Source organism: Lissotriton vulgaris, chromosome 2_1 (assembly GCF_964263255.1).
Source record: "Lissotriton vulgaris chromosome 2_1, aLisVul1.2, whole genome shotgun sequence".
NCBI classification, from domain to species: Eukaryota; Metazoa; Chordata; class Amphibia; order Caudata; family Salamandridae; genus Lissotriton; species Lissotriton vulgaris.
This window is the reverse complement of record NC_141687.1, coordinates 519,749,498-519,774,322: the sequence shown is the minus strand read 5'-3', so window position 1 is coordinate 519,774,322 and position 24,825 is coordinate 519,749,498. Positions and strand designations below refer to the sequence as shown.

Below are 24,825 nucleotides of genomic sequence, written 5' to 3'. Positions count from 1 at the left end.
TCCCCCAACCAGAAGCGCACCAGGAGATGCTTCTGCAGAGTAGTGGTGAAAGGAGGTGGGGCTTCCAACGAGTTGACGGTTTATTTTTTTTTTTGGCTCCCGTTCCTATTAACTATTTTGGCCCCGGGCCTCCAGCCCCCAGGACCTGACCCATTTTAATTAAAATAAAAAGGGAGGGGTGCGCGGCCCCCTTCCCAGGCCGATTTTGGCCCCGGTGCCTGGCCATTTTCTTGCTTTATTTTTTTTTTTTTTAAGGAAGGGGGACATGTAGTCCCCTTCCCTGGGCCAAATTACGGGCCACGGGGACTCCCCATTCCCTGCGGCCAGGCCTTGGGTTTCAAAAAATAATGGAAGTGGGGCAGAGTGGTCCCCCCTCCTAAGCCATTTCAGCCCCAGGGACCCCATCCCCCAGGGCATGGCCACAACGTTGGGACCCCAGGGGAGCCCTAATGCCCCGCAGTGCCTGCTGGGGCCACGCCTCCTGCCCCCGCACACTATATTTAAAAATGTAGCCCCAGGGAGGTGGCGGTCCCTGGGGCTGCAGAGGGGCCGCGTGGCCCCCCACTTTTATGGAGTATAGCCCCTTGGGAGGTGGCTGTCCCCGGGCTGTAGGGGTCACGTGCCCCCCCAATGTGATCAAATAAGCTCGTGGGAGATGGCGGTCCTTGGGGCTGCCTGGGGGGGGGGGGGCACGTGTCCCCCGCATTTAATAATTATCGCCTCAGGGAGGTGGCGGTCCCTGTTGCTGCGGGGCCGTGTGGCCCACATTTAACCAGTTTAGCCCTGGGGAGGTGGTGTTCAGCGGGGGCCCCGCTACATAATCTCATTACCCCCAGGACCTGGCCCACCCGGGGGCTTAGTACAAACAAAGCACAGGAGCCCACGCTTAGTTTAAAAAAAAGAAAATACATCGGGAAACGCGAATGGTACCAAAGTTTTATTTTTATTAATGATTTTTTTGGCCCTCAGAGTTCCTGTGGGACCCTGAGCAGGCGGTCAGGGTGTTTCTACCCTGCCCCCCTTTTCTTGTTTTTGTTATCGTTTGGCTTGTGACTTTGTTCAACCGAGTCACAAGATGCCTGGCAATTCTTCCTGGTTTGAAGTGTTGGCAACCAATCCGATCTCAGGCTCAAGATCGAGAGAGTTTGCAGATCCTCTGCATCCCCAGTTGTATATCTGTAAATATTTACTTTTCTCAGGAACTCCCTAAATGATTTACACCATTTAGCAAAAAGAACGTGTTATTAACCAAGAGCGACTTTTTCGACAAATTTGCTGCAATTAAGCAGTACATGCTGTATTCTTGTCCAAAGTTTCCTATTGAAATTAACATGGAGAAAACGCGTTTTCGGACCCCCCCCCCCCTTTTTTTTTTAAATCAGCCCCTGCTTGACAGCAGCTGACCTGAGCGAAGATTCGTCAAACGGCACCAAAGATATTGGCAAAGGAAAAAACGCTTTTCTTTAATGAAACCAGGTCCTCACTAGAACTACCTCCTGGCGACCACCCGTAGGCAGTAGCTAATAATATATATTATATATACATACATACACACACACATATATTATATATCTCGTGGTCAACAAGATGGATACCTGGGTGCATTTTTTGTTTGCCGATTCATATTTTCTAAGCAGTAGGAAAGCCAATCGGATACCGTTTCTTCAGTGCTGTCTCTGTTCTACAACCAGATCTAACCCGATTGGAGAGTATAGACAAGCTCACTTTCTACTAAGAATTGTTTCAGTTATGGGAGAAGTCCTGGGACAGACAACAACAATAGAAACCAAGCGATGTCTCCTAAACATATGGGGACCAACGGACTTGGGTAGTAAGGAGAAGACTTGGGTGACATTAGGACTGATGGTTGCCAAGAGGAATGATGCACGGAAATGGGGGGTACGTATGCTTCAGACACTAAGGGAGTGGGAGGGCGACATGGATTGGTGCATATATCGAGAAAAACCAGTGTGTGTGTGTGTGTATGTATGTGTATATATATATATATATATATATATATATATATATATATATTTATTTATTTATTCAGCATAAAGACGTCCTGCAGCGGTCTGGCAGCAAAAGAAGATGAGGCAAACCCAGGTATAGTGAAAAGTGGTTTTTATTAGCTTACCACCACGACGCGTGATCACATGACACTGTTACATGGTGGGTGTGCTCAATTTAAAGGGCTCTTGGCCAATTATTGCATGCCAGGTGTAACAAACATAGAAAACACACTGGCTAGTTTAACTAACTGCATAAATGCTCGAATAGTAAAAGATGACGGTTCAACGTGCAAGAATGTACAGTCAAAATTACATTTGAAAAATACATATGTATATGCTCTCCTTGATGACCCATTTATGAGAACCTTAATGTACAATAAATATAGATGCATAAATAAATAAATACATACAAGGGAATTAATATATTAATATATATATATATATATTACCTACTGGCAGTCGCCAGTAGGTAGTTATAGTTAGGATTGTTTTCCATAAGAAATCTGCAACATTCTATTGGGAAGTACTTTGGCGCCAGTTGAGGAATCTGCCTGTAATTTTCCTTAAATTTGTCTCTCTGCGCTCCGCTCCTTCCCTGAAAGTTTGGGGGGGGATTCGTCAAGCGGGGGCCGAGATAAAAGGGGGGTCCCAAAACGTGTTTTCCCCATGTTAATTTCCATAGGGCGGTTGGACTCACTTTTAGCCCGAACGGCTGAATGGATTTCCACCAAACTTGGCAAAATTGTAGGGACTGGTAGCCCGATGTGCCTTTGCTATGTCTCAAAATATGTGCTCCAGTGGATTTTGAGTAATTTAGGTTAAATAAAATATATATATATATCTATAAGCGCGCCCCGGTACGTGCACCGGAGCGCGCTCCAGCGCGCTACGCGAGTTCGCGAGCGGAAAGCTGATTGGCTCTCGGGTGTCTGTCAACATTCCAAACAGTCCAGAGCGGCCGCCATCTTGTGTCTCGGTAGGATCGAGACACCAGCAAGGCTTGATCCGGAGGCGATCCTGCAGATTCCGATAACTCGGAGAAACAAGTGCCACATTGCCAGTATGCTGCAGGATACTTGTAGAACGAGGTCCTCAGAACGCGCACTGGCAAGCGCGTGAAATATCCAAAGAACGCCTCTCCAACAAAGAAGCATGAGGACACAGCGGGGAGATTGTCGGGGGTTCTTTATTCAGCAGCTTTTGTGGCATAATGCATTTCTGCTCGCATGAGCCTTCCTCAGATGCCGTAGCTAAAAACAAGGTGAGTCCAACTTCCTTCTTGTACTCCTAGGCCCCTCCCATTGTTGCGAGGTCAGCAAGCTCCTCTGGTTGTGTTGCAGCTGTAGTCTATTGTTCCGAACTACAGTTCCCAAAATTCACCTCTCCAGTGAGACCAGGTGCGGAGCTGCGGTGATGTCCTACAATGGACGCTGAATTGCCAGTCAAGGGGGGAAGTTTGATGATGCGGCCAAACCCCGAAGCTTGAATCGTGAACTCCCTCGAGTCCCCAACGTTCTGCCCTCGAACACACAGTCAAGCTGGGCTGTCCGTCCCGACGTAGTATGAATTACTGCCGGTCAGTAGTATAATGTTTTGTAGGATTTCGTTTTGATAGCATTTCTTATCTGTGACAGGCCTGTGAAACGCTCCGATTCACAGTGCACTGCTGATGCACTTAAGAGTGCTCGTTCAGTAGTGTGTGAACTCGAGTTTCTCTACTTTATTTTTCCTTGCAATATTATATAGCGTGAACTCGACAACATGGCATGAGCACAATTTACATTACAGAAGAACACATTCATTTGTGGTAGGCACGGGGAGACAAAGCGATTTGTCTGGAATCACAGGATGTAGAGCGGATGCCGAGATTCGAACATAGCTCCCCAGCTCTAAAGTTCGCAATTCTAGGAGGTGTGTCTAAAAGTGTATGTCGGTGCTGGCCATCAATGATAGAGACCTGTGCATTTTTCAAATGGGTGGTGAAAAAATATGAGTATGTTGCTGGAGATGTGGGCCGCCGTGCCACCAATTTACTTACCGGGGGAGGGTAAACACCCGTTATTCCGCAACTTTCTTTCCGCATACCATCACTCCGCATACTTTCATTACGAAAGTACCATGACTCCGCAATGCCATTATAACACATGGTATTACATTTTATATGCTTTTACCACGCATATATTTACAACTTTGTAAATGCATGAATGGTAAAAGCATGTTTTTTATGTTTGGATAAGGTAAGTAAGGGTATAGGGGTATAAGTTTTGGGGTACTGAGGTATATGTTTTGGGTTGTTTGGGTATTTTAAGGGTTCAGATATAGTTTTGGGTTATGGGGTACAGGGGTAGGTTTAGGGATAGGTATGGGTTTTGGGGTACTGGGGTATTTTTAGTATTCAGGGCTAGGTTTGGGGTATAGGGGTATTTTTAGGGTTCAGGGGTAGATTTGGGTTTTGAGGTACAGAGGTATTTTAATGGTTCAGGGCTGGTTTTGGGGTACAGGGGCATTTTAGGGTTCAGGGGTAGGTGTGGGTTTTGGGGTACAGTGGTATTTTTAGGGTTCAGGACTAGGTTTGGGTTTTGGGGTACAGGGGTATTTTTAGGGTTCAGGGGTGGGTTAGGGTTTGAGGTACAGGGGTATTTGTAGGGATCAGAGCTAGGTTTGGGTTCAGGAGTATTTTTAGGGTTTAGGGATAGGTTTGGGTTTTGGGGTATAGGGTATATTTATAGGGTTAAGATGGGTTAGTATTTAAGGGTGTTGGGGTATTTTAAGGAGTAAGGGTGGGTTATAATTATGGGGTGCAGGGGTATTTAAAGGGAGCAGGGTGGGATTAGCACACGATATGAGACATGGCATGAAGCACGGAACGTACCACAAGCCCCCAGCGTTTGTCACGCCCCCCAGCACACGCCCACAGCACAACGCAGACACACCCACAAGGGACTACTTTGCTGGCACAGTTCTTTTACCTTTTAAATGTATATGGTCGGCGTCTGCATAGCCTATGTCCTTCTGCTGCAACTGCCCTTTCCAATGCTGTATTGGGTGTTGTGATTGGTGCTATGGTTCCTGAGATTACGCGCCTCAAAGGTTTGGGCTCTCTCTTTATTATATTAGTATGGATATGGAGATATATATATATCTCCATATCCATCAATAGGTTTAGCCCCAAAGAGAGAAGCCACAGCAGCATGAAGACTCATGTGAGTCCGTTCAGTGCACACTCGTGTAAAAACAAAGGCTGAATCAGAGACATGCTGTACATCGACCCACTTGGGGAATATTTGTTTTTACACGAGTGTGCACTGAACGGACTCACATGAGTTTTGTATATTTTACCTGCACTACCAAGACCAGAAGGCCACAGGAGTGGCCCCACTCACTGAAGCAGCCTGGGAAATTAAAAGTGCAAGTAACACTGTTTGGTGTTTCACAGAGCTGGTGCCATTGAAGAAGGGAACTGGCGCTCCCGAAACGCGTCTGGTGTTGCCATTATTTGCCTGATGAACAGACTTGCCTCGTGATCTGTCTAAGCTGTCACCAATAAATTACTCGAAGAATTCACGCTGCGGTGGCTTCTCTCTTTGGGGCTAAACCTAATATATATAGTCCACTGTGTATGTTAAGATCCTTTATTGTAAGTTCCTTCACAGATGTTAAGTACAGGAGTAGACCCCACCAGGAGCCAGCTGTTAACAGCTCAGCCTCAGATGACCAACTGCCCAGTAAGTTATAGAGAGGCACTGAGAGCCAGAGGGACACCCAGGCATTCTATGATGTCACAAGTATCATAGTACAGTCTATCCAGAGGAGAACAGTGGAGAGGACATTTACTACACATCTTCTTCCCTTTATCAGGGTGTTTACTCTCTGGTGTACCCTTTTGTGAGCATGACCACCTTTCTTTGCTACTTTGGTTCTCTTTCATTTTGAACCATGCTTTTACTCTAAGGGAAGGGGATGTGGCATATAGTAGCATTTAGTTGTTTTTGTTCATTTAAAATCTAGCATGTTATTGTATTTCCGTTCATGCTAATGATATCTCATGCAGTACTTGTTGCCTTTAAAGTACTTTACCAAATTGTTTCTTATTCTGTTCTTTCTCCATAAGGGAAGAGGATGTGTAGTAAATGTCCTCTCCACTGCTCTCTTTTGGATAGACCGTACTATGATACCTGTGACATCATAGAATGCCTGGGTGTCCCTCTGGCTCTCAGTGGCTCTCTATAACTTACTTGGCAGTTGGTCATCTGAGGCTGAGCTGCTAACAGCTGGCTCCAGGTGGGGTCTACTCCTGTACTTAACATCATGGAAGAAACTAAGAATAAAGAATCCTTCTTACACAGTGGACTGTGCATCTTCCTTTATTACACTATCTTCGTCAATTTCTCACAAGTGTTTCGAAGTTCACTTTACAAGGTAGATGGGGTTCTACCCCTTTGGAAATGTCTACAAATCAGTGAGCAATGGTGCAACACAATGACAGAATGACTCAATTTCTGTCTACTGGTGTAAATAAGGGCACGCTGAAACCGCGTCAGCATTTGCGAGCAAAAGACTGACTGAAGAATGAGGCCATTGCCAGAGCACCAGGCGAGATAGTCACAGTACTCTAACTGTTTTTTATATTTTAAATGTGCCTGCTTTGTATTAGATGCCACGGACTTCAGTAAAGTGTCCTGCACGACATAGAAAGCTTTACGCTGCTGCTGATGACATGCTTGTCAGCTAGAGATGCAACCCTGGTAATTTGCTGTGCGTCACACATCCTGACTTGAGGGCCACATGAGGTTAGCAACCCACGTACTAAATCTGCTACTAATCTGGTGATATCTGTCTTTTTCATAGTATCATAATCAGAGACTACAATTACCAGAATACATCGGTGTTTCACAAAAGGAGTTGAAGCTGTGGTAAAGGAAAGCATGGCAGAAAAGTACCTGAAGCATGTAAATAATGGAAAACCATAATAGTTCTAGTTAAAAACGTTTTTTATTCTGTCCTAACTGAAGTTTAGAATCTTATTAGGATGAGGGGAGAGGCGTCTTAAACTTCATCTGGTTTGACTAAGTCTATGAGCTTGTGCCCAATCTGTAAATGCTGTTGTGATGATGAGCTAGGGATCGAAATGTGGTGGCCGTTCATGCTACTGGCACTATGAAAGAAATCCACTAGTATAGGTGTTGGCTATTGGGGCTCTTTATCCCACACACTCTGTGCACTCTCAGGTGCCGCTTGTAAGATACACATTTTCATTCCACTCACTACTAACTTTTACGCCTCACTACTTTTACAGTTCATTAGCCGCCACTGCGTCAAAGCCATCCCCGGATGATTTGGCACGCTGATGTACCTACGTTCACTGCAAGGTTTTCTTCCCATGATAAGATGGAGCTGCGTTGCAATGTGTCACTTACTGTCAGGCCACTTGAGCTGTACAATTTGCAAGCTGTGATGATGTTTTCGTTAACAATAAAAAGAATACTTTTTTAAAAAAAAGAATGGTTTCAGTTGGGGAGCTAAACAGCTCTCTATGACTTAAGATAGGAACGTGAGATTAGTTACTGAGAAAACCTTATTCAGATCTTGCAGGTCTGCTATGTTTTTTTTTCATTTTTGGAGAACGTCTCTTGAATTGATTTTATGGTGCCTGGTAACTCTGGCTGTCTCAGATGTGTTCATTAGGCTCGACAGGAAAAGCATTACTCAATTGCCCTAATTTTTAAGTGGCCCAGGAATCGGGCCTGACAAGTTTAAGGGTGGGGAATGCCACACCGCAAGTTTCCTAGATTTGATTGAAGATGATGATGAATCTAAAAGCCCACGACAAGAACAGACCTGCCAGCCCAGGGGCAACTCAGCAACTGATGAAACCAGAATATCAGGAACACACCAGAAACCTAACGTCACATTCAAACGTGGTACCATTAGGATACAGGTAAGGACAAGTAAACAGAATAATGGTTTTACTATATAGCGAATATTACAGACATTTACCTTCTTATAACAAAGAAAAGATTTACAATATTTAGACCAACAATCAAAACATCAAAACCAGCAAGCTTAGCAGGCAAGTAGGACAAAAACAACAAAAAAGACAACACAACAACATAAATCGAAGCAGGAACAAATAAGGCCTAAGGAACTCACTTATGATTTAACTCATGGCAGCACACAACCCAGGTAAACAATCTAATCAGGTGTCCTGTACAAAGACAACCAGTAAAGGTCGATGAAGTGCACGTGCACACTACACTGGGTGTTGGCGAAAAAGGACAACGTGTAAACTTCCTCCCTCACAACTCTTTATGAAGAAAGGAGGCAAAAAAGAAAATGAATTGAAAGTCCTTAGCCTCGAATTATTTTCTAAACAGAAGAGATTTGACCTAATATTTTTAAACTCAACTGTTACATGGAGCCTGCGCTCCCTCCTGCATTTCGTACTCCAGTGAATGAGCTGTTCCTCCAAAAGAGACTAGATTTAGTAGGTAATTTCAAAATAGAGACAGGTTGCTAAATTCAATTCCTAGGCACCTTTGACACTACAACATTGGGAATCCTAAGCATCATCACTTTCTTTACTGACACATAATTGACCTTTTCTTCTACAAACTGGAAGAAAGAGGAATACAGGTAATTAAAATGGGACGGCCAATTCCAATAATTTTTTTGAAATATTGTTCCCGACTCAGTGGTGCAACAAGTTTGTGAAAAATGTTTGGGAATCCTAGGGAAGGCCTGTTCTAAAAATGGCCGATGTAGAGGTGCTCTGCTCCATCTGCAAAATGTCCAGTCCAGCTCAAACATTATTTCAAATATACACCACAATGTTTTGATGTAGGCCTACAATTCAGGAACTGTGCTGTCAAGATCTGAATTAGGTCCATCTTTGGTTTTATATTGTGGCCTCAATTTTGCGATTAAATATTCATATGCTTAGTCCTATGCTTAGTCGTATGGTGTCCATCAAAGTAGCATATGTAATAAGACGTGTTTTGTATGAAGGAAGCATACCGAACAATGCCATTAATTTGATGCCACGTCTAGACCTTAATTGTTACTGTACTATTGTTTGCTGAGAATTTACATTCCATTTAAAGGTAGAAAAAAATCCCATGCGAACTGAAATTGACCTCGGTTTTAATCATTCTAGCCATTTTGCTAAGGAATAAATTGTTGTGAACGTTTTTCCAACTTAACCCGTAATAGCAGGGTATTCCATCATAAGGCTTCCCAATTAGATTCCGTTTCCGTATTCTGAGTTCATGTGGACGCTAGTTCGGCTTTCACTATCGCAGGTTTCTTGTTTACAGAGTGAAAGTGCAGGAGTCTTGGAAGACCACCAAGACCAGTTTGGAATTTGCGTAACCGTAATTCCAAATCAACATATTTGCATTCCACCTTGGCTGTGTGCATTCTCGACTCACGCTATTACAGAGAATATGCTGTTCAGAATGTGGAGATGAATTTGTACGTGTCCTCTGAACAGGGCAATAATGGAAATCGGTTTGGCTGTTTGAAGCAGGCTGCCTTTCACTTGCACCTGGAGGCACAGCCTCAGTTTAAAGGGAGAGGTGGGGAGATGAAATACCCCGCATGCGTGTTACAAGCTGCACCCGCCTAGAGGGTGGCACCTGGGTGGAGTCTCTGGCCTTAATCCTCCTCCACAATCCACAGGTGCGACCTCCTGGTGCATGGACTTCCCAACAGCGTTGTTGGCTCTATGCCCGCATTTGTAATAAGGAAGGGGTGCAATGGCACAATATTGCATGATTTGCATCCAAAAGAGGGACTGCCCACTCACGCTCAAACTATTAAAAAATGTGCGCAACTAAAGCGAGATCTGTATTACAGAAGGGACTGCACGCGCATCGCGACCACTTCAATAATATCAAAAATGTATCCAGGTGCGCCAGAACTGGGCGCAAACTCCCATTGAGCCCATAGGGCACTTTTTGTAAAACAGCTTCAAGATGGCAAGCTGCCAAGTAGGCTTTCTTTAAGGTAAAACATTATGGAAAAAGAAAGTCAGAGCAAGTATGTCTTTCCCAGTACTAATGCAAAAACCACAGTTGATGGACAGAATGCAGACCAATGTCATACATTCACCCCAGTACAGAGATCTGGGCCCAAATCCATCGTTTTTTTGCACTCCACACCATCCCAGTTCAGACATGGCAATATGCAAATCAGTCTGACCCTGTGCCTCATGGGAACAGTCCAGCCCGAACTGCCAAGTCATGCCTTCCCTGGACCGTAAACAAGCTTCCGAGGACCGGTTTCTGGCATTCCAGCCGTCTTCAGCCTGGCTTGCTTGAATCCAGTGGTGTGGAGAGCATGGGACTCATGTCTGAGCATACCCATCCCACTCAGGGTGACAAATGCAAAAACCACAGTTGATGGACAGAATGCAGAACAATGTCATACATTCACCCCAGTACAGAGATCTGGGCCCAAATCCTTCGTTTTTTTGCACTCCACACCACCCCAGTTCAGACATGGCCATATGCAAATCAGTCTGACCCTGTGCCTCATGGGAACAGTCCAGCCCGAACTGCCAAGCATAATAAATAATTAAGAATTTCAAAGTGAGGGCCTGTGCGCTATAATACTAGAGAGCTGCAGAATTAATACTCAAAAGGCAAGCATTAAATAATTATTTGCATGTCTAAAAAAATATCGAGGAAGACACTATAGAAACTATCAAAATGACATATGGAAGATAATTCCAGTACCCATGGGTCGCTGGAAAACATAGGCAACAAACACAGATTTGGTTGAGATTGTATATCCATAGCATGTTATCTAGGCACAGTTTTATGAATATTTCAAAGGATTGTGTTGCAATCAGATGTTGGGAATGCACAGAAAAAAGGAGATGCGGATAATCGGACAAATAAAAGTGAAATGCACTTTTAAAAAAAAGTTGCTTACCAGAAAGCTGGAGCCAGGTATAGCAAAGCATTGCTTGTAAAGGTATGCACTACAGAAAAGCAGCAAGACATAAGTCTGGTGCTCTCGCTTATAAAACTGTAAATCTTCTGCAAGTTCCCGCAGCTCATCAAGGTCTGAAGGGAATGTCAATGATCTATAGGGTGAAGAGAAATATATAGATCATTAATCTAAAGAACAATCCATGTGGTATCCAATCCCACCAAACTCGGCAATATACAAATTAGCCCATTGGAAATTATAAATAAAACATTAGGGAAAAGAAACCGAGTAGGCGTTACAAACGACAAACATTCACAAAAAAGCTAGTATAGTGAAAAATGATATATAAAAATGTAAAGAGTAGTCTAAAAATATTAGGCTTCATACCAATGCGTTCGCAGGGCTTTGGGTCAGCCTACTGTTTGCCATTAGTTGGCTACCTTGTCAATCTCATTTGCTTGCTTCTTATTTGAAGGCCCACCTTGCTCTTCTTGTGTTTGTCCAACCCCTGAAGCACATCTTCTTTACCATCCTTTAATTGAATGACTTGGATCTTTCGACTGTTTACATTAAGGGAACTACTTTTTTCATTTGACTTGAGCACTACATGGGAGTGCATAGATGCTCTTCCTTTCTCCCTGGTGTCCGCCTTCAAATCCCCACTCCCACGCTCTGTGTTGCTTCCTCCTCTCCGCCAGCTTTAAAATTATTTCTCCAACCCCTTATTGAGAAACTTCGTTTTTTTAACTTAATATCACTGATCAATGTGCCCCTCCCCCCACATCCCCAATACGAGCCCAGCTGCAGATCCTCATCAGCAAACACTGGCAAAGCCAAAAGGTCAGTTCACGGTACTGAAATGTGAGACTTGCTGATTTTACCAATGTCTGTCACTTTGCTGTGGGGCAATCAGAAGAATCAAAGGCTTTTAATTTTCCTGGATATTTACATAGAAGTATTACTGAATTAGGATGAACTCCTATGTTGTCCATTCAATGCTAGACAATAATTCGCACACCTGTAACTTGGAGGTGCCGTCTGGAATTGTTTTTCATGGCCCATCGTTTCGAATGTGCACTTAGCTCGCCAGCTGATAACATACTTTTTCGACTTGTCTAAGGTCATTCAGTCAACCCATCTGCGCCTTGTTCACGTGTTGTCTTGACTTGCATGTCCGATGCCATGTGTGGCAGGACGTAGACCCTATTGCCAGTAGCTTCTGATAATCTACGGGCAGACAAGAACTGCTATGCAGTAGGAGGAAAAACAAGTAACAGTTCACTACAGAACATTCTCTTGAAGCGAACAACCCCCAATGAGCCACCTCCCTCGCCCCACATTTGGCCAGTTTCTTGAATATCTATTTATGCAGATCTGCACAGCTTTCTTGATAAGTGGACAAACTCTGCCAAAAAATCATTTCAGCAGGCAATAACAAAAACAGTACCTAAAAAGCTCTGAATTTTCGGGGGGATATGCAGTGAGAAAGAACACCTGAGAAGACCAGAACTGAGGACTTTTCACTGGAATGATCTGTTGTGGGTACTGTAATTTATTACTCAGTTCAATACCAACTTCCATCTATTGCTTTTGGGTCTTGTGTTTTTGGCCTTTAATTTCATTCCATTCGATGTACCCTCTCAATCCCTATCTGAATATGGCCAAAGATGGCCTGCACATGGGCGATAATAACTGTACCTTCAACTTCATCTGAAACAGTCATTAGTCTAGTATAATGTGGTCTCTCCTCGTCCTATCTTCTAGATCCTCACATTTCAATTGGAGAGTGTCCACCTGAGTTTCTAGGGATAGGACTTACAAGTGTGGTACATGTGTCCTGATTATCTAGAGTATGTCTAGCTCCAGTTTGCCTAATTTCAATCGAATTGGTGTACATCTTTGTTAGGAGTTGAAACTGTGCCATTGATGCTTTTTGTTCGTGTTGTATTGATTCATATTGAACAGAGAAAATCGGTACAACATGAGTAATTGGCATCAATTGGCCAGGAGTAACAGCATCATACAGTAATAAAGTAGATAATATAGTACAAAGTAGTCTTCTTATTCTGGTAGGGGGATGGGAGGTAGGAGGGGAAGTCACCGGGCGCAGGGCTGATGGTGTTCATGGGGTGCTTGAGAATTCCTGAGGTGAACCCTGGGCTGGAAGGGTGACTCGGGGAAAGGGAGGGATGTGGAGGGATGTGTTCTTGGTATGGGAGGAGCTGGAACGGCGCATGTGTGTTATCGACTATGGAGTTAAGTGTGGTTGGGCAAGAGTATGTGAGGTTGCACACTTTAGACAGGAAGCGTTGTCTTGCATGAGGAGACAGGGTGACGGTAGGGCATCAGGATGGGACTCTCAATGTCGGTCCGCAGTGACGGCAGAAGGGATAGATGCTAGCTCTGCTATCACAGGTGACGTGAAGAAAGAAAAGGGAGGGAAGATCCACTGCTCCTACCTGCTGCAATGGTTCTGTAAGGTGTTGGGAGTGTATGGGGACAATACTATGTCAAAAGGGGTATATCAAACCGAGGTTAGTTAAGATATGGGTTTTACTGATCGTTATTGATCGGGGGTTAGATCTTTGATAGTGTCTGGTGTGCTTGTGGTACCTGTGTGTCCTGGGTAGAGGGGGGAGAGGATGCGTATGGGGGTTATATACAGAAAATAGCAGGGGAGCACTGATGCTTTTCCCCATAGATTTCAATTCTTGCCACAGATAATTTTTCCTCTCCTGTCATAGTTCTTGGAGGCATGACTTTAGATCACTCTTCATTAACGTTGCTTTGTCTTATTTTGAGACAATGGAGGAGCCTTGTCCTGCTGGGACATGTTCAGGTTCCTCTGGTTTGGATCAGCACTTCCCTTGGCTGCAACTTTTGAAGATCTTCAATGCATTGAGGTATACTAGAGCATAAGCCTTATGTGCACTGGTCAACCTTCTACTTTATCGCAATCAAAGCTTCCAGCTAATTAATGAACTACATTGCAAGTTCTTGCTGATCACACATCAACAATCACAGCAAGCTAGATATCTTTAGGCAGGTATATCAGCCCGTGATGTGCAATCCTGCCAAGGCTACCCCTCGCTTTCAGCAACATGTGCTTCTGTGCAACCACGTCACAAAGCGAACACCTCACAGATGGCAACTGTTTTCTCAACCCAGCCTTCTCGAGATAAAAGAGGATTGTTAAGAATCTCCATCAGTGGGGCACATCGCCCCGTTTAAGTACTGGCATTTAAAAGGTATCCTGAGCTGGGAGATGCACAGGTCACGCAGTTGGGACAGACCAAGGCCAGAGCATTCCCTCAGCAAACAGGTGAGTCAATACAGTGTTTGAGGGGAGCCTTAAATTTCATCATATGTGCGGCAGTTAATTGTGCTGGGCCCCACAACAGTTCTAGTGTCTGTCAGAATGAGTCCCAGTGTCGCCAGGCTGCCACAGGTCCCCTTTATCTCGCGGATCAGTGAAAATATCCCTGTTGTCTAGAAGATCCCCCAGGATGATCGACTCACCAGTGCAAGCGGGTGGCATCAATCAGCAACTCAAATATTTCTTTACACTTGCATCAGTTGTGTATAGTCTTCATTTGTGGGGTCTGTCTTCCGAGTAGGTGTCACCATTTTAAGTGTGCCTGGAGCCACTGAGGGATAAGTGCAATTGACTCAGCCCGCTTCAAATTCAATCTGGTCATAATCCGGGTGTACCAACTTAAGCAAATAGGCAGCCAACCTTGTTTCAATAAAATAAGCATTCAACATTTAGTTAATGCTAAGCCGTAAGGGTGGATGGTGGAGCTCGAGGGAGTCGCGTCCGCTATGTTGGCTTGCTCCCTATCTAATACTTTTGAGAGACTCAGCCTTATTAGCACACCAGAAAAGTTGGGTAATTAAAGCTAGGATCTTTCGCTTCTATGGATAGCCAATGTAGTTACCTCAGAAAAGGAGAGACTTGGTTGATTTTCAATGTTTTTTTCTTTGACCGAAGCCCGACTCCAAAAGCAGAATTGGAATGAGTGGGTCCATATTACCATTGTTACTCAGACAAGAGTGCTTTTTCAATGCAAGATATTGAACGCATGTGCTGCATGCTTTTTGAGTGAACAGCCGCTGCTGATGATTTTACAGAATGTTGCGTGTGCAATTACCATTAAGAGGCTTGAGGTGGATACAATACAATTTTTCTTTGTAATTTAAGGGGATGCTAGTCCAGATATCAACAGTTCAAACACCCGATCTCCGTATATTGTAGTATAAAGTTGCTGGGAACACTCACAGGATACATTTTGAGTTTCCAGGGTTTAGTCTAAAGAAGTTAGATGACTACTGAGAATAGCCGTTTTTGACGAGCTGAGCTCGTCATGAGCCACGGTGCTCTGGGACTCATGGCGAGCTGAGCTTGTCATAACGGTCCGAACGCTCGTGCGCGCCCCCCCTCCCCCGCCCAGCACAGCGGGGGAAATACCCCCGTGGCCAACGGGTTAAAAAGAGTTGCAAGTGTATTTTTCACTCTGGCTTCTCCATCAAACTTCTGAGTGATTCTGTATATAAACTGTATAACAATGGAGCTAAGAAAGGAATCTCAAGGAACATCACATGATTTGGAAGTACGAGTGTACAACTGGCAAGAAAAAAGTGAAATAGCTGAGAATTCTTACATTAAACCATAGACTGTTTTCAAGGATGTAATTAAGCGTTTGGTGCTCAACAATGTCTTAGGCTGCTGACAACGACAAGAGAACAAGGAGAGTGGATGTCCTAGAATATTTTACTAGTTGCCTTTTCAGTTCTAGAGCCTTTATTGAACCCCAATAGGTAAGGAACATACAGACTACCCATATCATTGACTGCACAGCGTTGGTCAGCCATACATTTCCTGATTATGTTGTCTAGCTAAAGCAAGCTTTTTAGTCTAGATGTTAGTGAGTTGATTGGGATCAACATGAGATCTCCTTAAAATGGTGGTATTTGAACATTATAGTGTAATTGGGAAAATGCATTTTTCAGCGAAGAGTTAAAAAAATAGGCACCACATCCTGCAGAATTGATGGACATTATTTGCAATTGTGATGGCCAAGAGGCTACCATTGTAGTAAAATAGACTTTCCACCCTTGGTCCTTAATGACTTTACCAGACATACTCAAGAAATGTGCTCAATCTGCGCATGCAACAGTAGAAATGGGTGGTAGTGTGGCTTCAACTTGTAAATTAGGAGTAGTGGGTACTTATTCCCTGATACGTGACTTTATTTAGCAATACATTTTCAAATTGGTTGCACATGGACTTGGAAAGAAAACAGATTATTATACATTTGGTGATTTTTAATTGTTTTTAACTATGTAGAAAATGTTCTTTTGACCAGTCAGTGAGTGCTTTGTTTCGTTTTTTCCTATTCATTTGTACATTTAGGAAGGGCCCCATGGAATGTATACTGAGTAACAACTTTGTGGTTCCGGCAGTTTGTGTCCTTTAGAATAATGCATTTTCCTCTACCATGTCACACTATATTCTGCTCCTTTTTCTGACTTCTGAGTTGTCAGTGAGCAGTACGTATAATTTCTTTTGTTTAAGTCTTCAGAATCTCTTTTCAGGAAAGCCTTGAAGACCTGGGTCTTCACGCTTACCGATGCTGCCTGTAGAGCTTTAGTGTAAATGATTTGTTCTTGGGAATTGCTCCAGCTAACCACCTTTTCCATTCTGGGTTGGTATTAAGCGCCAAGATGCTCCTTGGAGTGATAGAACGCGCTATAGAAGAGCTATTTTACATTACATTACATTACCTTTTCTAGCTCTATGCAGGCCAAGGTCACTATGTTTAAATATATTTTACTCTCAAACGAGATCCTCTAAAATTGTAGCCTGTTTGAAAATCTGTTAATATGTTTACACATTTAATATAAACACTTTGCATAACTGAATTGCTTCCAGACAATAGTGAGAAAGTATTTAGAGAAGGAGTGGGTGCTAATGAGATTCAGATTGGATACGTCTTTAGTGTTGTTCTGAAGGTGAAACACTTGTGCAAGCTATGCATGCGTTGGAGTATGTTGTGCAACATGCAGGACCCAGCAACTAAGAAGAACTTCTTGCTGATTTTTCCTCCTTTAGATATAGAGAGGAGGCTGGGGTTGTTCTCAGGGAGTTGTGTTCATAAATGAGGTGTGTTTCTTAAACGGGGTGTCTCTCCTGATTATGTTTAAAAGGTGGAAAGGAGCTGAACCTTGAAGACAAGCCAGCAGATTTTGAAGAGGACTGTCGTTGACCAGATGGCAGTGTTAAATGCTGATTATCTGCACTATTGTTAAAATTGAACATGGTACCTTTTTAGCCTGAATTTCATTAAATAATCACCAGCAGCTCAGCTTTCGGCCCCTGCAGTACCCGGAAGTTAGACGGGACCGCACTGCACTGGGGTGGACACTAGTCTTTTTTGACAGCCACCACTATATCTTGCACGCTGGAACGTCCGTGCAAAGTCAAGCCCGTCGGCGCCCGGAGTGCGAGCAGTGCCGGAACCCCTGGTCAAATCGGACCCCATATATGGTAGACAAAAATTGCTTGATTTACAAGGAAACATGTGTTCCTCACAACATGCTCCCCAAAATGGTACTGAGATAGAGACTATGTTCAAATTGCTCCTTCAAAACTAACTATAAACCCCTCCCGGTCCCATGTCTACAAACATACCAGGGAAAGGGTGATAGGCAAAGGAGCCTGAAACGGACAGAAATAGCGGGAAAGGGAGCAGACAAGGACATGGACAGGATAAACAGGGACCATAAGGCAGCTTCTATGGAGTATGCTAAGTGCTGGCTGCTCAATGCCCGCTCTGTAGTCAAGCACAAACATGAGCTGGAAGACTTAATCCAACTCTCCTCACCAGATTTAATTTTCATAACTGAAACCAGGACAGGTACTACATCAGTGCCATACTGGAACATCGCCATTCCATCTGGGTATGCCCTCTTTTCAAAGGATAGAGAGACTGGCAATGGGGGGGCATAGCGATTATCCATCGCAATAGTTTTAAAGCACAGGTGGAGACAATATCTGCCATGCCTGCAGAAGCACTTCACTTTTGTATAAAGCTAAATAATCTTCAGATTTTTCTGGGAATATTGATCTATTGTCCATCTACTGGCACTAAAACCGCTTTTTCCCAAGCCCTCCTGATGCTCTTAGAATCATATACTGACTCGCACCCCCTCACAATTCTTGGGGATTTTAACTACCATCTAGAATCGAAAAGCAACACAGACACTATCAGGCTGCTAGATAATCTTGAAGCTTTCAGCCTCAACCAAATTATAGCCGAACTCACGCAAAAGGCGGGACACACGTTAGATGGGATTTTTACGAACAATCCTGATATTACTCTAACTAGCCTCTTTTAACCCTGCCATGGACCGACCACAAGACCATATATTTCGACCTTAAAACCACTGAGATTCATCTAAAATCACAACCTAAATCATCTAAGGTATTAATCAGATGGTGGAACAAACTGAAGGATGGCGACTGAGCTGGCCCTCGACGTGTTCCCTACTATTCTAGAAACTGACAACAATGGGGCAGTCCGACAGTTAAATGATTGGATATTGTCAGCAGCCGATCGGGTGCGACACAGAAACTTGTGACGGTCAAAAGAGTCAAGATCGCGTCACCTTGGTACACCCCAGAACTTAAAACGCTCGAAGATTAGCTGTAGAAGAGCAGAGCGTCTCTGGAGGCAAGACTACAGCAATGAAAATAAACTTATCTATAATCACACCATTTCACAATACAAGGAGGCAATCACTGTCGCAAAAAAAACAGTGCTTTACTACGAAAATAAAGGAGGCGGGCAACTCCACAAAGGAACTGTTTACATCCATTAATATGTTAACCAAACCCCAGCAGGATAACGCTTTTAAGCCTGATCAGGCCCTATGCGATAAACTGGCCGGGCACTTTCAAGAGAAGGTGCAAGGAATCTATAATGATTTCTTAAGTGCTCCAGGACCTCAGGAGACGATAATACCTGTGGTACGTCCGTCCCCACTGTAGGCTGCTAACCTGCTTCCAGCCTCTAAACAGTGCTGAAGTACACAAACTTCAATTCTCTATAAAATCTAGCGCTCCCACTGACTCCTGTCCCCCTTCCATTATGCACGAAGCTGCCCACAAGATCTGCGAAAATCTCACCCCAATCCTGAACCAAGTTTTAACTTCGGGATGGTATCCAAAAACCTGGAAAATGGCATCTATTACACCTCTCTTTAAGAAACCAAGCCTAGACCCTAATGACCCTAAGGAATACCGCCCGATTGCAGGCCTACCAATCATGGCCAAGGTTCTAGAGATACAACTGAATACATCGCTGACCGAATACCGATGTAAACAACCTGCTGGGCACTTCGCAACACAGCTTCCGCTCACGCCATTCCACCGAATCTGCCTTAATCCTTGCAGTAGAAGAGATCCGCAGGGTGGTGGATGAGGGAGGGAGGGCGGTCCTCGTGCTCCTTGATCTATCAGCCACGTTTGACACCGTAAACCATACCATCCTGGCGCAGCGGCTGACGAGCATTGGGGTAGGAGGGGCCGCACTCGCCCTCCTGTACTCCTTCTTGGAGGCCAGAGAGCAGAGGCTGTTCTGGGATGGCATGAAGTCGAGCAGTTTCCATCTTCGTTGCTGTGTTCCACAAGGGTCTGCCCTCTCCCTGACCATGTTCAATCTTTACGTCACCCCTCTTGCCAATCTCGTCAGGAGGCATGATTTTGCTCTGGTCTCGTACACTGATGACACCCAACTTGTCATCTCTGTCAACAATCAGCCAGAGACATCAGCAGTCAGGTTTCACACGTCTCACCAAGTTTATGGCCTGGATGTGTCAGAGCTATCAGAAAATAAACACAGATAAGACAGAGGTGATGGAGTTTGGGTCAGGCCAGACCCGATGGAACAGGTCCTGGTGGCCAACCGAAGCCGGAGAGTGTCCCCGCCCAGTAAAGAAGGTCAGGAACTTGGGGGATCATCTTTGATGATAAATTGAATTTCGGTTCCCAGATAAAACAGCCTTACCTCATCGTGTTTTTTTCTTCTGAAAATCTTGAAAAAGATTTTTCCTTTCATCCCTCAAGAGCTACAAAAGAGTGACGGTAGCTCTTTTTTTATCCAAATTGGATTACTGTAACGCTCTATTCATGGGAATCGATAAATTTCAACTGGAAAAACTGCAATCCCTTCAAAACGCAAGTCTTGTGCATAAGGTAATTCACGGCAGCAGTGCCGAGGACCGTCAAAAACTATTTACACCATATGTCCCCTCACGCACTCTTAGATCGGCCAGTCTAGGTCTCATTAAAACCAAAAAGATTAGACGGGCGAGATGGGGGGCGGTTCAATCACACACTGTGCGGCCAAACTCTGGAACAAACTGCCACTTCCTATGATGCTTCAATCCAACTATCAACTTTTTAGGAAGAGTCTGAAAACCTGGCTGTTCACAACCGCATAGGCTTTCAACCATAATGTGACCATGCCCACACCTCAGCGCCATGGCGCCTCAGCATTCAGGCGCTTTACAAGCATAAAAATATACATACACCAGAAGCCACTGGAGGCTTTCAACTGGACTTGTCCACCATTAAGAGGCATACTGTTGCATTTCAGACTCCTTGGGAGTCTCTTGATTTGGGAGCTTGGAAATCTAACAGAGGTAGTGGTTGTTAACTTACTAGGAATTCACTAGTTCTGCAATTACTGAATGGTTTTCTATACAGAGGAATGTAGATTTTTTGTTTCAGCAATGTCAGAAAGTGGAAGAGACGGCAACTTTTTTTTTTTTTTAAAGGAGGTGCTCTCTCCTCTACCTTGGGGGTTCAGATGGAGATTAGTGTCTCAATCGGACACTGGCAACCAGTGGCGGCCGGCACGGATTGGGGATGGGGGTGGCGGGAAGGGGTTGAGGTGAAAAAAAAAGAAGAAAAAGAAACGAACCTCCGCGCCGCCTTTCTCCTTCGTCAATGCAGCTTTGTGTTTGGTCAGAGTGCTGTGGTTCGCTGCAATACAGCCTGTTTGGAGAACATGCAAAGTGCACACGAATGTTTGGCCGGCCCAAGACGGCCAGCCAAACATTTATGCTCACTTACAGAGTGCGCTCACCACTCCCCCTACTCCTTTGTCATCAGAGCAGTCCCGCCCTGCAAAGCTGCTGCAGCAGGACAAAATACAATGATAATAACATTGAGTTATTATCATTTTATTTTCCCTTTATATCACTGCTGCAAAGCAGAGGGCGATGCTCTGCCTTAGCGCAGGAGCTGCCACTACTGACAACTGGATTGGAATGGAAGAGCTTCTCTTAAGATGGCCGAATGGCAGCCAATAGCGGAGTAGGTGGCATGGCTCAAGCCATTAGATTTTACACTGTTTTGAAACATCCACATTTCAATATTTTTGGGCAATTTTTCATAATGTGTGAATTTGTTGTATGTGCTGCTGGAGTGAAAGAGTAGGTGGGAGATCTTAGTACATCTAGTTATTTTGATTTCAAACTGCTTTGCATCGTTACTTGATTTCCGCAGGGGGATTTATAGAACTGATAACTTCCTTTATGACACTTTTTCAGAAATGCATTTTTGGGATATGGATTGTTTTAAAGTGCTCACTGTCACTTTTGCTAAACTGGGTAAATATTAGTAAATATGTTGGAGAGGGGAATACAAACAATTAAGGGGGGGGTTACTTTATTTTTAACTCTGTGCATTCCACGGAGTTACACTTTTGTATATTGGTAACAACATTTTGTGATTAGGTTATGTTTAATAAACATCCATTCAATATAAAAAAAAAGTACACTCCAAATAGATCTGTCGCTGTTAAATAGCAGACAATTATCACACTCTACCTTCAAAAAAATCCTCAAATGACAGATAAAGACAAAGTCGAGCACAGCTGATTTGGCCACTGCATTTGACACTCAAGACCCCTCATATTTGAGACATATCTTCAGTGCGCGATTGGATACTCATGCTTAAAGCATGGCTGCAAGGTTAATGTGCCTAAAGACCAAAGAGCTGAATCCAAAATAGCACTCCCTTTCCATGATAGTTGAGTGCAGACTCTGTGGATCCCAAAAAGAAACGTTTAACCACCTTTTATGCTGCTGCCCGCACTACTGAATGTTCGTCGCACTTAAACCTAGGTTTCTCAAATACACAAACTTGTAAAGCTTTTAACATAGTTGACCCAAGGGACTTGGCTACCTTTCGCAAGTAGACCAGCCTGCTACAAACATTACTTAAAAACACTGACAAGCCAGAGTAAAGCCTAAATTGCTAGCGCGAAGATTCATCATTTTGTATAACCTTGAACAATTGGCCCTTAATACCCTTCCGGTACTATGTACTACTTTACAAAAATGTTATCTACTTTTTACATACTTGAGTAGCCATTGAAAACCAGGTATTATTTGTGTAATTTTTTTTTCAAAACTTTATTTTCAGCATTTAAGACAATAACACTAAATAACGTTTACCAATCTGTAGCATTTTTGTACATTAATGATCGACTTTCACCTTGCCTTTGCCCATCCACTTGGAATCTCTACTTTTTATTGTTAGTTGCAGAACTGCTTTAATGGTGGTCAAGCAAGTTGTATATTTTTTATCCCGTTTCTAAGTTTTTGCACGTAATAGATGTGTTTTATATTCATGATCTTGTACATACATTGCTAAGATTTAAATAAATTATGCAATAAAGACAACATATGAAGGTTCTACTATGCATTCACTATTGGGGAAATTCCATGGGCCTATGTATCCAGTATTTCACAGAAGAAAGTCATGTTAAAGGAAAGTTGTATTTATAGTCAGAGCGACCACTTTATAACGAACATATTGACATCTATGTAGGCCTGCTCAGAGTTCGAGCACTAACTTGTGATTTTGGAGACATTCTGTATCAAAACATCAGGCACCAGATCATCATGGACTGCCACAGTAAAAACAATCAGGAATAATTACTGAAAGATAGAAACCCCAAGTTGGTTGAGGGTACTGACATTGCAAAAAGCACTTTAAGGTCTATCAAGTCATTCAAAACATCGAGGGCCTAATTATATCTTTTGGCGGTGCAGGTATACCACTGCTGCCTGACTGCCCGATTACAATTTTAAAGTGGTCTGGCGGGCAGGAGGGTGATGCTCCTGCGGCTTTGCTTTAGAAAACAGGCACTGTAATGGAACCCGACAGCAAGGTTTCTGCACAGCCTCGACTAAAAGTCCATGCCATGCAGGAACTGGGGTGCATGCTCACAGAGGGCACATAATTGGCCACCTGTATGCATCTCCATGCGAGGATGCCCAGGGGGCCCATTTTATTTCTTCTCCACAATTGTGTTCATGGAGTAGGAACCTCCATGACACAACCGGCAGAGAGGAACCACAAAATATACTTGACAGCATAATGCACCCTCAAGACCTCTGTGCCACTGCCGGGGATTGGGGGATCCCTGGCGGCAGTCTCAGGGCAGTCCAACCCCTCAACTCGCAATGGGTGAGTCAGATTGCAGGTGCAGGGGTAGCTGGACCCCAACAGAATGTTTCAAATGTGGTAAACTGGGCCATTTCTCTGGTGTTTGTAATAGATTTACCAAGAATCACTGTTATTCTAGTGGAGTCTAACAAAACAAATCAGTGATCAACCTCACAATGAGATCTAACAGTGAATTTGCAGGTCCGTTTTGGAGATACTTCAAAACATATGGAAGCTTGAATTTGCAAGGAGGTTTTGTAACGAATATGAATTTAGTTGTGGATGAAGAAACAAGCAAATTTCTAAATGATTCATTTCTATTGATGGTAATGTGTTTAAGGTTCTCACAGATTCATCCATTCCATTCGCTACTATTTCTAAATCCTATTTCAAAACTAATTGGAGAGGTAAATTGTTGGAACCAAATGACAATGAAACATTTGCTTACATAAAATACATTATATTAAAGGCAATTTATAGATAGCATACAATGGATGTGTTGGATATTTGGTTTAAACAATTTGTTTCCAAGAAAGGAATATAACAATACATACATTACCTGACTAGGTAAGCATCTTTGGGGATATATATATATATATATATATATATATATATATATATATATATTAATTAATGTTAATGTTAGGTGGTGTTTTGTATAGCGCTTGGCTACTCCGGGGAGTTTCCCGGCGCTTTAAATGACCTCCAGAGGGAGCAGGGTGGCAGACGGCGCGGGGGCAGTCCTACTGAGCAAAAAGCCAGGATTTGAGGTCCTTCCTAAAGGCCAACAGTTTGGTATTCCTGCGAAGAGAAATCGGCAAGGAATTCCAAAACTGAGGCGCCAGACGTTTAAAAGATCGGCCACCAGTTCGTGCTCTTCTTATAACTGGGACCACAGCTAGAGCCAGTGACTCTGACCTCAGCGATCTGGCAGGCTGACAGAGAGCTAGCCTCTTCTGAATGTATTTGGCCCCCGTAGCATGAAAAGCCTTGTGGGCCAGAGTAAGTGCCTTGAAAACTATCCGTTTCCGGATTTATTTATTTCATGTCGCCCTCGGACGCGTTTCGCTTGACCAGCAGGCTTGTTCTTCGGTGAACAAGCCTGCTGGTCAGGCGAAACGCGTCCGAGGGCGACATGAAGTAAATATTTTATGGTCAGCACACAGTCTCGTCACCTGTAGTTTTCTACTTGAGAGGTGGAGTGTTGTCATGACCCGACTTCAGAGGTCCTTCTTTCTGACGAGACGCCCGCTGTTCTGGCAGGCGGCAGTTTTCTTCTGAAGTTAAGAGGAGTAGAATATATATATATATATATATATATATATATATATATATATATATATTTATTTTCACACACGC

The 24,825-nt window shown here is 43.7% G+C and overlaps 1 protein-coding gene across 1 annotated transcript in view; it reads right to left on the bottom strand.

Moving 5' to 3' along the window:
* Positions 1 to 24,825, bottom strand: part of TMEM41A (transmembrane protein 41A) — a 170,774-nt gene that overhangs the window by 97,910 nt on the left and 48,039 nt on the right. Inside the window, exon 2 of the mRNA XM_086955433.1 lies at positions 10,944 to 11,097. Coding sequence (XP_086811559.1) covers positions 10,944 to 11,097 — 154 coding nt within the window. The remainder of the gene's footprint in view (positions 1 to 10,943; positions 11,098 to 24,825) is intronic.